This window comes from Aythya ferina (assembly GCF_964211825.1).
Source record: "Aythya ferina genome assembly, chromosome: 2".
NCBI lineage: Eukaryota > Metazoa > Chordata > Aves > Anseriformes > Anatidae > Aythya > Aythya ferina.
In genome coordinates, this window is record NC_140297.1 from 8,374,395 (window position 1) to 8,389,809 (window position 15,415).

The 15,415-nt window shown below is 37.4% G+C and overlaps 1 protein-coding gene across 4 annotated transcripts in view; it reads left to right on the plus strand.

Moving 5' to 3' along the window:
• Positions 1 to 15,415, plus strand: part of DPP6 (dipeptidyl peptidase like 6) — a 557,763-nt gene that overhangs the window by 406,624 nt on the left and 135,724 nt on the right. For all 4 annotated transcript variants that reach the window (XM_084509965.1, XM_084509967.1, XM_084509964.1 and 1 more), the window contains exons 4-5: positions 7,296 to 7,390; positions 10,465 to 10,539. In XM_084509965.1, the coding sequence (XP_084366091.1) occupies positions 7,296 to 7,390; positions 10,465 to 10,539 (170 nt within the window). The remainder of the gene's footprint in view (positions 1 to 7,295; positions 7,391 to 10,464; positions 10,540 to 15,415) is intronic.

Here is a 15,415-nt window from a genome sequence, read left to right on the forward strand (position 1 = left end):
GAATTTGGGATCGAGTCTGTCTGGACACCTGAATGAGCTGAATCTGCTGAGGATTGTCTGTGCTGTTATTTCCCATTAGATTCTCTGCTGTGAGGTTTTACAGCAGTGAGGGAGCATGCATGGCCCTACCATTTGCTGACTGCTTATTCCTGTGAATTTTTCAAGTGCAGGACCGAGGGTGACTCCGGGGGTCATGCAAGGCTGCTGGACTCCCGTTAGGCAGATCCTGCCCCAAGTGAGCCAGTCACCCTGCAGACCCACTAAATAAGTTACCATTTCATGAAAACAAAGGCAAGTAAACGTTTCTCTAAGCCTGGCTGTGCTTGTTGTTCTCCCCACTTATATCATGCTCAAGTCTTTTCCTTGTCTGGTATTTTTTGTTACCATTTGCTGCCTCTTTTTGTTGTTGTTGTTGTTTTCCTGACATTTTTTCTCTCCTCTATTTACCCTTTTCTGTAGTTTTTCTTCTTTGCTTCCATTATTTCCCCGAGCCCAAGGCTCTCTCTCTGAACGTAGGGGACTGCAGCTGGCAGGATTAAGGGTTTTTTTAAAGTCTTGGTGCCACACACAGCAGCCTGCTCACCTCTGCTTGCCCTTTTTCCTTCCCCTTGTCACACGGAAAACATTTTTTTTTCTAGGAAAGTCTAAACCTACCACAATTTACCTGCCAAAACAAGATGCTCACATGAGCAGTTCAGATGTCTCTGCACCAAATATAAGCCTGTTGCTTTGCCTGGCACTTATGGGCTGCTTCATCCCCAGGTTTTGCCTCGTGGGCTGGTTTGTGGGTGGGAATGTGCCAGTCCCAGCAGCAAACACCCACCCCTGCCCAGCACTCGTCTGGGTGCTTGCTTTTGTTGTGATGCTGTTCCCATGGTGATATAGCAAATTTCAACACAAACCAGCAGCCTCCCCCAAGCCTGCAAACACTGGCATCTCTACAAGCTGGCATTTTTCTTCCTGTGTACTGCAGGTCTGCTGTGGATGGTCTGGATTTGCTTTATGCAGCCAGACCCTCCTCTTTGGCCTTGGCATGTGTGTGCAAGGGGTGAAGGCTGTGGGACGCTCAAGCCCACCCATTCCTTTCCCTATTCTAATTTCCATCCTCAGTGTACTGGGTCTCACTGAGAAACTTTTAGGATGCTAAAAAATCATAACTTTTTCTTTTTCTTTTTCTTTTTCTTTTTCTTTTTCTTTTTCTTTTTCTTTTTCTTTTTCTTTTTCTTTTTCTTTTTCTTTTTCTTTTTCTTTTTCTTTTTCTTTTTCTTTTTCTTTTTCTTTTTCAATTTCATTACCCCATCCTCATGAGTTTTTCTGAGTGAATGTGGTTAAAACACACAGCATTGCCAGCCTGAAAATACCACCTCAGTCTGAAAAAACAACAATATCACTGCTGCATGCCTCCTTCCTATTATCTTCTGCAGCCTGGTCTCTGCTGGGGTGCTGTGCCTGAACAACACCTGCCTGGAAGGGCTCTGAGAAACCCTTGGCTGGTGCAGGCATTTCAACAAGCACCTGCTGCCAAGCAGTGCCCCAGTGTCCTAAAGACTTCACTGCTCTGGGTCATTAGAAACCCCATGACAGCTTTTTTTTGGAAAAAGGGATGAAAACATTGGGCTCTTCACCTGTTTCCAGCTGCAGTAATTGGCCTCATTGGGTGGAACAGGATGCTCTATTTTCACTCACAAAACTCGGAGGACTCTTCCAGGTTTTCTAACCCCACTGAAAAGGGTGGAAAAATATCTTACTACAGCAGAAGGGGTGAGAAATGACTGAATAGTGCCTGGTCCTGTGGCAGTGACAGCCTTGCACATGGCCCATTGCAATGCCACCTCGTTTTCCACAGAGCATGCTACCCTTTGCCCTCTGGTCACAGAGTAATTCATTTGCCAGCCTCACTGGTCACGCCACCATCCAGAGGCTCATTTATCTGATACAGTTCGGAACAACTTCAGGACTTAGGTTTCTCTTATTCACCAATCTCCCTTAATCTTAGGGATTGAGAACAATAATTCCCCCGATGCTGACTTTCATCAGACTGAGACTCACTCAATTATCTTTCATGTCTGCTGATCTGAAGCCACAGCACTTGAGAAGTTGCCTTTTCCTCTAAGTCTGTAGCTCTAAATGACTGGAGCTCTCCTAACAACCCTGATATTGCCTTCTGTTTTTCAATAACTGTTCCTGCTATTTGCTGCACGTGAATTTTAGCACTTTTTTTTTTCCCCTTATTTTTCTTTCATCAGTTGGTAAGCTAATAGAAAATTACAATTTTATTAACAGCATGTTCTAGAGCTGGATTCAACTTCTTATTCCCCCCTACCCCAAGTCTTTTATCACAGAATTCTGCTTTCTGCTTTCCATAATCTCCGGCAAATGATGAAAATTGTCCTCAAAAGCAGACCTGCCTTGCTATTATCTTACAAACCAATCTATCTTCCCTAACAGTGTGTGCTTACAGACTCTCACAGGAGCTGTACAGTCATAAATTCTTGAGCATTGACGCCAATGCAAATCTGTGTTCCTGTAGCTGGGTGTAATTCCTTTGGCTTCCTTGCATCTGCCAGAATTCAAACTTACTCCTTCCAGAGGTAAAGTTGTCCATGAACATATTGTGCTCTGTGATGAGCTATTTAGTGTGATGCCCAGATTGCCTCATAGCAAGTGCTCCTCCAGCTCCTCTAACCATGGCAGTGGCTGATGATCCTTTTAGATATCCATATCCTTTTAGATGACCCTTTTAGATATCCATAATATGGCAGCACTGGATTAGGCATGATAAATAATTAGCCTTCCTATTTCCTTTAATATCCGTCAGTTTATCAATAGAAGAATTTTTGTCAATGAATTATTGTACTCTTTTTTTTTTTTTTTTTTTTTTTTTTTTTTTTTTTTTTAATATCATGGCAAATGATGCCTGATCTCTTGCTCTCTTGCTGGTGATCCAGTGTTTTGTTGGCTGCTTGGGCTGCCTTTGCATGTTGAGCTGATAACTCAGGGTTCCCAGATGGAACCTACCAAGTCCCATCACTAAGCCATGTCCCTCAGTGCCACATCCACATGTCTTTTAAATGCCTTCAGGGATGGGGACTCCACTGCTTCCCTGGGCAGCCCATTCCAATGCCTTACTACCCCCTCCATGAAGAAATTCTTCCCAACACCCAATCTAAGCTTCCCCTGGCACAACCTCAGGAAATTAATGCCAGTGTTTTGTCTGGTTTCACCCCAAAGGAGAGGTTGCACAAGCCCAGAAATAGCAGGGGACAGGAGCTCCTGGCTGCTCAGTTTGTTTTCTCTGCATTCACATTTCCTGCCTGAATTTAAAAAAGATGTTTTCAAGGAAGCAAGGAAACTCTGACACTGCTAATACATCATTGGGCTTGGGTTTCCCAATTTCATTTATTTGCTTTATCTTTAAGAAAAAAATTTGCTGAAGCTCCCATTCCTCCACACTGACTGTACAGCACTGAGGCTGCTCTGTTATTTCTAGTAATCACTGCTTTCTGTAATCAGTCACTTTTGCAAGTGTGACTACGTGCCTGTGCCTACACTCTGGGCACATAATGTGTTCCACCAAGCAGACAATTTCCTGGAAGTTGAGAGAGGGGGAGGAGCTGGCGGGGTGAACTCTGCTGTTGAAGAAATCCATTATATAATGGAATAAATGGCTTTAAGCCTGAAAGTTACATTTTTCAGCATCATTTACACTGAACACCAGCCCCAAAGAAAGGCAGGTATAAAAAATGAGATGCAGTGATGACCTTTATCAGCTGTGGTGACAGCTATAAATCAGGCTGCAAATCCTCATCAGCTTGCTGGACAGAATTCATTACAGACAGAGATTGCTGCACTGCTTTTTGTCTTTGATTGAGGTATGTCCCATTTAAATAAATGCTCCTTCACTGGAACAAATCACACATTTCAAAACAGAAGTCCAAGAATATTATTCATTGATTCATTTGAGGACTAAGACAACTTACAGACCAGCTAAATCTCACTGTGTTTTGCTTGAAGTATAATGCAGATCAATTTGTTCTTTTTTTAAGCAGACCAATTTTCTGTTCATTAATTCAGATGCTGTGTTGATGGCTCGTATTGAATATAATAGCAAGATTTACTGCCCTAACGAATCAGTGCTGCTTCATTTATCTTTCCTTATTCATATCAGAAGTATATGCAGCAGATTAGCACCTGATTTTAAGCTCATTACACTTTATGAAATAATGAAAAATTCTTTCACTGTCTACTTCTGACTATACAGAAACTTTTGTGTCTTGAAGTTTTGTACTTTATCAAAGTGTAATTTTTGCAATACATGCAAGCAGGAGCATAGGGAGAAATAATAGTTTAGTATTAATGTCATTGTGAGCAGTAAAATAACTTTCATCAGTTCAGGTGATGTTCATGAAAGATCCATCAAGTATTAACAGGCCACAGACTCATAGTATTAATATTTTTTTTTTTACCTGAGTGTTGAACTTTGAGTTAAGGGTGAACTTTCATTGTCAGTTTTTCCTGTAATTAGAAAACATTCTGAGAGGCTTGCAATTATGCAGATGCTTTGCTAGCTATGTTTAAAATGAGCTTTTTCTACTTAGAGTTTAGAATGTAATTGGGAAAAACAAAACAAAACAAAAATGCTGACATGGGATGATTATTAAAGCAGTAATCTTTTTCAAAATACCTGATAATTAGGTAATATTCTGTCTCTTAGTTATTCATGTTTTCTGGAATATCTGAGAATAAAAATATAAACTGTATATTTTCCTCATACAACAAATGATGCTTCAGTGTTAATGGCTTAAGGATATGTATAAAAGGGAAATGTGTGTAGGGAGTGTTAAGACCTTTTATCACATCACTGCAAAATTGTTGGCACAAAGGTGTTTCTTCAGGACCTGGTGTAGAGGCTGGAGGTTGGAGCTGTAAATAAATTGTGCTGGACCAGACCCCAGACATCGTCTGTTCTGGTGTCTGTGCATGAACAAATGCTTAGCAAAGATTTAAAAAGTTAGCACATTTCTCAAGATGATAGTTTGGGATATTCTTCTGGTGACCAGCAATTGTTGGTTAAAAGACTTTCTAAAAAGTGTCTCCCCCCACGACCCATATTCTTTTCTGCGTTTTTCTTCCAATTTTATAGTTCTTGTTTGGACACCCACTGTACTCGGGGACTGTGAATTCCACACCTTGCTATGTGTGAAGTAAGCCCTTTTCTTTGTGTTGAACCTGCCACTGGCTGGCATTATTTAATGCCTCCTAATATTTATTTTGGAAGAGGCAAGGAACAAGCACTCATTATTTATCTTTGCTGTGCTGCTTATGACTTTTTGGACTTCTGTCCTAGTTCTGTTCAATCAGTACTTTTCTAGGTTGAAAAAAATCTTTGTTTAGTCATAAATCATATGAAGCACTATTTTAAAGTCCTGAATATAATCAAGAATGCTTATGAAAATGCCATGCCCTTGAACAACACCACAGAACTAATGACAAAATTTTAATACTGTCATATCTGAACAAGAGCTCTCTTCATTACTCTGGTCTCAAATGCAAGTCTTAATCTAATTCAGATCCTGCAGTTTTTATTCAGTGCTAAAGATATTGATAAAATTTATGCCATAATTAAAAGGAAGAGATGCTTTAAGAACTTTGCCCATGACTCTGAAGTGCTGCTGAGGTGATTTTAAGTCTCAGAGTTTGTTATTTGGAGAGTATCATCCATATTGCATCAACAATTTAGCCTTGAAGAATCTGCTTCACCTCACTCTCAGAAGTGATTTTTTTTCTTCTTGATTTTAGTTGTAAACCAGTGACATGAAAGAGATGACTGTTTTATCATTAATAATATATACAGTGTAAAAACTTTTCATCTGCACATTTGAAGTATTTTACAAAGATGGTTAACAACTGTGATGAGGATGGTCATCTCCTGTCTGAAAAAAAAAAAAAAAGAGACTGAAACATGGGTAAGGAGGGAACATGTCAAAGTTTTAGAAGAACAGGGTCTGTGGACCCAATGTTGTCCTCAGTGGGTTTCCTCAGGATGAGCAGTGGCCAGCTGCTTGAGGTTACAGTGAGCTGGGTCTGTGCTTGTATGAATCCTGTAGGATTTAGACCCACCTTTGACTCATGCCAGGACAACCCATGGTTTATTTTAATCATTCATGTGTCCGTAACTCTCATGGGATACACCATGACTGTCATTTTCAGGTGGTCACAGTGAGGGTAGTCAATGAAGAATTGTTTCCCTAACTGAAACCAGAAGCAGAAGTTGGGTAGAATCCATCAGTTCTCTAACTTAGTCAGGTTGTAAAAAAAAAATAAAAATAAACAAAACAAAACAAAACAAAACAAAAAAACTAGTAAGCCTACTCCTGTGTCAAGAAACAGTGCTGAATCTTTTAATGGCAGTGTGCTTGTGACTTTGGTTTTATCTTTTATCTGGGGGGCAGTGCATGCAAGCACTGATCAGACTCAAACTTCAGTTTATGACATCTGACAAAGTCACAGCCCTCTACTGTTGTAGCTTTTTTTCATCCTGAACCTTTGACCTGCCACCCAACTCTCATTTGGAGCCTCTTTCATGCATCTGTCCCAGCTTTTCTCACAAGTAGGTTTTGAGCTTCGAGTGCTGGAGGCTCTCTCCTGCCTGTGCAACACCTGCTGCAGGGCATTCTTGTCTTTGCCCAGATGTCATGAGTGTTGAGATAACCCAAAATGCAGTGTGGGCATGGTGATTTGTCTTGTTGCATGTGGAAATTGCAATTTCTACTCATGCATCTCCTTCTGCTATTAGTAAGCAGAACAAATGGCAGAGTTGGAAGATCTGTTCAATATAAGGTATATCTGTTCAACATAACATTTGCTGTGTTAATAGAGGAGTTGCCTTTTACTTTCAGGGACTTCCTAGGGAACTGGCCTAATAAACTTCCACTGAGATTAAGGATCTCAGAAACCCTTAAGTGTTAGGATTTTTTTCTTACCTTGATTTATCTGCACTAACAGTAGAATTGTCTGTGAATTCACGGTTAAAACAGAGCACCCGCTTGCATTCAGCTCTGGGAAAGTGTGGCAGATGAAATAGGTGACAAGCTCTAACCATGTTGTTTGATGACTACCCTGGAAGCCACCTTAATGTTACAGAAATGGCTGCATTAAAAATAAAAATAAATAAAAAATCTGTGTTCTTTACAGGAAGTCTCCCAGCAGTTCTTTTGGTTCAACTCCATTGTCAGGTTCTACATAAACAGACAATTTCAGACTTCTTTAATGATCTTTTCTTTTCCTCCTTGCAGATAATGAATTCATTTATAGAAACCAGAATGGCACAGTGATTCTGAGGAATGTTGAAACTAACAATTCAACAGTATTAATAGAAAACAAAAAAATTGTAAGTATTTCCTATAATGAGTAGCAGAATTTCAGTTTTCTTTCAGTTGGATCAATAAAGCAGAAAATGACTTAGGTTTCGACTTCATGTATTGTCAAGGAGAAGCAATACGCTGGTAATGCTATGGGCTAAGCAACAAGAGATAACTTGAAATTCAACTCCAGTTCTCATTATTATTTTGAAATCTCAGTTTCTTTCATACTACTGGGAAGTATCATATAGATATTTGAAGCTAGTCTTGCATATCATATAATTGAAAGATATGTAATCCTTGTCTTTGCATGCCTAATACAAAAGACAATTTATATATTTACTGTCAGTTGATAGTATTCTCCACATTTCTCTATGCAAACACTTATTTCTTTAACATGTGAGTTTGATAGTTTTTCTTTCCTGATGTTTGAAATATGATTTCAATGTTGCTAAAGAATACTGTTAATGAATTGTAGTGGTTTGTATATGATAAGAACTCCCAGAAATTTACTGGGGAAAGAAAATAGTAAGTTGTTACCAAAATGAATGAAAAGAAAATAAAATCACAACTACTATTACAGGGTATTACTTATAATAATGAAAGTTTTCTGATGCATTGTTTTGTTGTTGTTGTTTTGTTTTTCTTTTTTTTTTCTTTGTAGCCAATTAAACCAGCTTTTTGTAAGAAGAAAAAACATTAAATATAAGAGTGTTTTCAATATTTAATTTAAAAAATGATTTCTGAGATAAAATAAACTTATGGTTGCTCCAACAATGAAATATAAATCTTGTCCTGGTACAATTGCTGCTAATGCAGTGCCCGCTTAAGGTTTTGGTCAACTTGAGAGTTAGTTTGTTTGTTGTTGTGTGTTGTTGTTTTCTGCTTTTTGTTTGTTTGTTTGTTTGTTAATTTGTTTGGTTTTTTTTTGTAGGGTTTTTGTTGTTGTTGTCATTTTGTTTTGTTTTTTGTTTGTTTGTTTGTTTGTTTCATGCAGTATCTTTACAAAACTCCAAAAGTAGGGAATGGCTAATGTGTTTATAGTAACAACCCAAGAACTGCAGAAAGCAGCTTTAGAAACAGTAGACCTGACTTAATTTCAAAAAATAAAAAAAAAATAAAAAAAATAAAATTAATTTCAAAAAATAAAAAATCTCTAAGAAAACTTAAAACAAGATTCCAGGTTGACTTTATTTTGCAGTTAAATTGAGTATGCAACTCATACAAAACTAGAGTAGAGTATTTGTCTTATATACATATATATATATATCTTTTATACATATATCTTTTTTAATGAGACAAGGAATTCCTCACTGAATTATTACTGCAAGACCCAACCTTAAACTTCACATGCTGCCATTTAACTTTCATCCTTTGCTACATCACACAAGCAATCTTTTGGTTTTTGTTTGTATGTTTGTTGGTTTACCAGAGCATAACCTATCTCCTTTCAATTCTACTGTTCTTGTTTTGATTTTTTTTTCTTTGTGACTGTGTCAACCTAAAGAGGCATGACTTGAAGCACCATTAACCTAGGGCCAGTAAGGCCAGTGAAGCTGAGTGTTGAAAAATATATCTTCCCTTCATAGATATATAACGAGTCAGTTTCATGTATATATATAACTAGTCAGTGTTATATATTGGCTTGAACCAATCTTGATCTTGACCTGTGGATCTCTCACTTTCCCTGGTTTCACATAATGATTATTCTTATATCTGTTGTGTATAATATTTTCTCTGAGAAGAGTGTTTTCACCACACTATTGGTAAAGGAACAGTCTGGCATCCATTAATGTCAAGGTCTATTCAAGTCAGGCTAATTCTATTTGTTTATTCCCCTGGTCTTTAATTTTTGCCATTCATAAGAAAAGCACAGTGTTATGAGATGATTCTATATATCCTTGCCGTGACCTCCTTGCTGCCTGATCTACACTTGCTCCTTTGTCATCTGGATAAATAAATCTGCAGAACATCACCTTCATGTTCACCCAAAAAGCCCCAGTACAGGAGCTAGCATTACACCTCATTCAGTCACTTTCCCTTTGTCCTCTTCCTTCCCACTCATGGATCAGCATAACTTCTGCCATCTTGGAATATTTTCCTTTCTTCATGTCGGTAACATATCAGAAAACAAAAACTGCCTTCATGCTGACATCTCTCCATCCTGAACCATGGTGACCTCTCTGTCCCCTCTACCTTTGGGTATTGTCCTACTTCATACCACGTCCAGCCCTGCTGAATATCAGGAGGTCTCTCTTCATGGGATCCTGATCCCTGAAGTCCAAATTCTCCTTCCCATTCTGCAACCAGAGAACCTCTCAGTGACTTGCATCCAGTTTGTTAGGTGAGGGGATAAGGCTTAACAGGCAGTGGATGAGTGGTGTGTTGGTGGCACCTCTCTTTGACATTGGTGACACATATATTGGCACTGTGTATTAACGAAGACTGGAAAGGAAGAGGATGTCTGCACTATACAAATAATAAATACGGCAGAGAAAATGAAATTTCTGACAAGTCTGAGACATTTTGTCATCTTTTCTTGATAGCAAGACTCACAGTACAGTTTTTTGCAGAACCCAGATCAGGGTGCACCAGGAAAGCTGATCACCACAGCATCCCAAAGACTTTCTTGACTGGTAAAAATAGGATAGGATTCCACAGGGTCTTAACTGGTACAGGCAATGGTGTCTCTTTACTAATAATTTGCTCCAGCAGGTATTTACTGTTTGTTACCTCCAGCTCTTTGGCCAGTGACTGCAGGGAATGAGAAAGAATGAATAAGTAGTTATCACAATTTCCCACTACTGCTGCCTACCAAACAGTGTGCAACATATTTGTAAGGAAAATTCTGCCTGAGCTAGCTGCCTGGTCTGGGGCACAGTGCAGTTATACCTTTTCTTATGGGAGCATATATTTGCCCAAATAATATTTCTGGTTTTTTGAAAAGAGATGCAAAATGTTAGTTTTCAAGACACTTAGAATGACAATATTCTTCATCTTTAGAAAGATGGTCATAATAATCAGTTCTAGATGTTATTTTAAATGGTATAAAGTTGAAAATGGTTTAAAAAATATTAATTTTAATATCTGATTTATTTTCTAGGTCTCCTTAAAGGCTATTCGATATGAAGTGTCACCTGACCGGGAATATGCACTTTTTGCTTTTAATGTTGAACCAGTAAGTAGATAGATTTGATTTCAAAATACACAACTAGTGGTGGACTCTTTCTTTTTCTTTTTCTTCTTCTTCTTCTTCTTCTTCTTCTTTTTCTTTTTCTTTTTCTTTTTCTTTTTCTTTTTCTTTTTCTTTTTCTTTTTCTTTTTCTTTTTCTTTTTCTTTTTCTTTTTCTTTTTCTTTTTCTTTTTCTTTTTCTTTTTCTTTTTCTTTTTCTTTTTCTTTTTCTTTTTTTTCCAGTTCTATACCAATAAGATAATATTTTAAATTATTTGCTTCCAATGAAACAAAGAAAGAAAACCCCTCACTTGGATATTCTGAAAGCATGTCACACTGCCATCTAGTAGAGAAGAAAGGTATAAATTACAGCATAGAGGAAACAGTGTCATTGACAGAATTTTATAGGCTTTGGGAGGGGGATGTAAGGACATGTCTTTGCTACAAGGATTTCTATTCCTCTTCTGTGTAATTTTTTTTCCATGGTGCCTTTTTCAGTCACACTATAAATTTCTTCCCAAGAACAAAAAGCAACTGTCAGTGTCTCCCACAACTGAAATAATACATTAATTATGGTGTCACTATTCCCAGTGCTGCAGTTAGGGTTGAGCTATCACTTTCATTATAAATCCTTTTCTTCAGAGGTTTTGGTATAAATCATTTGTAAGAAATCACCATTGGATTACTTCTAAGTTTTAGATTAGGGTGATTTTTTTTACCAAACTTCAAAAGAGAAAAGTGTAACCAGTCATTTTTAAATGACTAAAGAACCAGACACAAGGGAAGCAGATCTTGGGCATGAATAATATTTACTTTCTCTTAAATTCTGCTGGTATAGGATCTGAAAAATTTGAATGATGGCTATGCTGTACTATTTGGATTAACTATAAACCCCATACATTTTGTTCCATAATTTAGGGTTGCACCAATTCCTCAAAATGAAAATAATTAATTTACTAGCAACTGCAAGTCTTTTTCCATACAATAAATCTAGTTTGGGCTGCTAACCAAGAGAAATTTTTGGTCCTTGAGGTAAGAGAGGTTGTGGCTCTGTTGCTCATCTGATTTCTGTACTGTCATCTTTGGAGTTATTCCTGACTCACAGTGTAAAAGTCAGGAGAACCATGCCTGCTGCTAGAAAAAGGTCAGATAAAACTGTGTTGGAAACTTTAGGGATAATTCATAAAGGCATTTGTTTGGGAGATCCTTGCTGGTGCAATTTCACTTCCCCAAAGATTAGCAGATTTCTGGAAAGAGTTGGATGTGGAAATATTAAATTAAGTCTAAATACCTCAACCTTTTTCCACTACTGGGGATTTTGCAGCCCAGACTTCACTCTTAACATACAGAGAAATGCCTGAGGCAGGCAGGGGAGGAGGTGGAGGATGGGAATGGAAAGGGCTGGATGCATTTCTTCCACATGTCCCTCACCACATCTCAGTGCTTTCAAATTCATGTTTATGGGATACAGGGAAAACATGGGGTTTGTAGTGCTGAAGGTTCCAAGGAGGAGGGGAGAGGAGCAGCACACAGCTGCCTGTTGCTACTTTCCCCACACCAACTCTTCCTCCAGAAAGGAAAACCCAAGGTGGCAAGCTGGAAATAGAACCTCTGGGAATATTTCAGGACACGACTAGATGCATATTCAGTGTAAGAGAGCACTGCAGATTGCTCAAAGGTTCATATATAAGATTATTATATCAAGAGTTCCTGAAATGGTTTTCTGAAACAAAACTAAACTTAAAAAAAGTCATTTTTTTATTATTATTCTTTTCTTTAAGATCTATGTTCATATCAACTTTGTTTTTGAAAAAAAAAAAAAAAAAAAAAAAGTATACTAATAGAGTGATAGTAAGATTCACTCCTGAGTATTGCATCCTTAAGCCATGCTGGGTAGCATTTTGTCTATTAAAGTTGCAATAACTGCTAAATTACATATTAAGCTCTCTTCTCCCTTGATGTACAGACTGTGGCTACAAATAATTGAGCATTAGTTAGTTTTTCATATTTTCTATCTTTGAAACTGTATTTTTGGCCAAAATTCAAATTACACTGTTTTCAGCAATGCAAGAAATTGATTAGCAAAGCCTTGGGCAGTTGTCCTTGTATCAAAGTCAAAAGGAAATTTCAGGAAATAAGTTGTCAAAGGATGTTTGAATTAAAGTTTAATTCTACACATACTGTCAAAAAAGAAATTTCTTGAACCTATTGTGTATGTTTTTTTAGAGGTGTCAGAATGCATTGCTTTATTTTTTGCCATTTAAAGGTGTAATGTGCTACCTTTTAAATGTTTGTGTGTATAAATGTTTTCATTATTTTTCCACAATACATTTGTGCTGCATTTACATATGTGTATGGTATCTTAATATATATCATATAAGGTAATCACTTATCTGAATTATAATGTAAATATATTCAGTCTCCATTCTTAATACCTGTTAGGAGTAAAAATCAAAATAGAAAAGCATCGCATGTCACTAAAATGAGGGGAATTATTTTTAAGAAAAACACTACAAAAAAAGTAATTTTCTGGAAGTAATGGCTTCCTGGTAACATTTTGCTGTTTATTTGCACAGGAACATCTCTGCTCAGTGTTGGGTCTGGGTGAAGGCATTGATGCACACATTGCAATAATACAGCCCTGAACATGCAGATACGTTCTGCAAAGATATTGAGGCAACTGATGTGTGTTTTCCTGTTGTATCACTTCATCACCTTGGAGAATGATGAATTAAAGTGTGCTCCTTATATATATTTCTCCCATGAAGGCTGGCAGGCAGCTGTGGGGCTGCTGTGGGTGCAGCATGGCCAGTCAGGCTGCCAGCTTTCCTTCTAAACTCATTTTTGTAGTGCTTGTATTTCCAGAACTTTAATCTTTCAGCCAGCAATATTCTGTGTAAGCCTTGTGCTAATAGGGAGATTTTCCCACCTTAACCACAGAAGATATGTTGTTTATGTTTTTTGTTTGTTTGTTTTTTCCCCTCTGGAAAGGTCATAGGGAAGATGCCAGGCTTCTTTGTCTTTAAAATATTTTTTGTAACTTTTCTGTTGTTTGCCTGTTTTTATTTCCTCACATGAAAAAAAAAGCTCCAGCCTGCAAGTGAAACAGGGTGAAGTTCTGGGAAAGAACTGGGGGATAAATGACCCTATAGGGAAACTTCAATTTCATATTGTCCTATTGTCCTTCACTGAAACATGCATATAGACCTCTCACCCTCAGACCTCAATAACCCCAAAACTTAGGCAAATCAGGGTTCAGCCACAGCTGACTTTCTATCACTTGAAGAGTCGAGGGGTTACAATAACAAGGATTAAACAAAACCCCATGGGCTTGGGTAGATTGCTGTGGTAGTCAAATAGAGGAGTTTGTGTAATGGTGATAGAAGAAGCAGAGGAAAGCAAATGAGAAGAAAAGTGATTTTCTTGAGTGACGTGGCTAGATGTTAAATAGAGAATATTTAATTGCCTCTATTATGAATAGCTGTCATTGTAATGGAAGAGAGGACATAAAGTGGTCCAATTCTTCTTAAAGCTTTGTTTCTTCTTTTCCAATTTACCAGTTCATTACTGTGTGTGAGCTAGTTAAGAGCAATTACATACAGGAAATCCTGGCTGATTAATACGGACCAAACTGCTAAGTCTTCTGAACAACAATTAGGGCTTAGAGACTTTTATAGCTGATACAACAGACCCTATTACCTATTTTGTAGTTAAATTAATGAATTTTTATAATGTTGAAAGCTGCAAAGAATTAATCATCATTGTAATTAAAGGAGGTCCAAGTACTTTTTTTTTTTTTTTTTTTTTTTAAGTAGTTTCTGTGGTGACTTTAGTACTTCTTTCCATCCTGCCTGTTGCCATAGATGTCACGATGTTTTACAAATGGTTGTTGGTGGTGTGTTTTGGTTAATGTTTCAGACAGAGAGCTTGAAAGTTCATTGTGGCCCTCCTGAGCTAAAGGCACCTCAGTGGCTTCTGAGCTAGAAGCATAAAATCCTAACCAGGTGTTAAGCAACAACTGAGTTTTGTTTCATTAAAAAGGCCTTTTCTTGGTCTATGGAATTTGTATGGGTCTGGAGAGAGAAACTGAGGAGCTGGAGAGGTGGCACCAAGGAAGCCTCGCAATGCCCACTCCAAACATTGTACATTGTATTGAGAGCAAGAATGAACTAGAAATGGGTTATATTTCCAAAGCAGACTATCATTATAGTTGTTGTATTTTTTTTACTGTTTGTCCAAGTCTGGTTGTTATTTAGAATGAACAGGTTTTGTGCTTGTGGCTCCAATTACAACCTCATAACTGCTTTAATTAGGCATGTAAAAATTAAGATAATATAACGCTTGTTATCTCCAAAACACTAATGGGTATAAATATTAATGAATTCTCATAACATCCTTTTGAGCTAGGTGAACACTATTATTATGATAAATATGCCTCTGAAAATTAGACACTGTCATAGTTATTATCAGTAATACTGCTAATATTTTAGCTATGATATTTATTACTTAATTGAAACAGATTTACCAGTGTTAGAAATAGTTTTTTATAAACCTGTTTTCTTTCTGCGGCAATAAATATATTTCAAATTTACTATTTTGTATTCCTACACAACTTCGTTTTCAGGAACAATGATAATTTATAGTGCTTGCACTGAGTACAGTGAGAAAAGTGAGGATATTTGTTCCATAAAATCAAGTTACACATTTAAATGATTTGTTTAATTTTTGGCTCTTGCTGTAAACCAATAGAATATTCAAGAGGAGCACTTGAACCACATAGACTCATCAAATCTATTATGATTTGGTAAATCTTGTGTATATTTCCCTAAAATGACATCTTTGATTGCTTCCTATATAATAAATATTCCTAGTACCTTTGAGC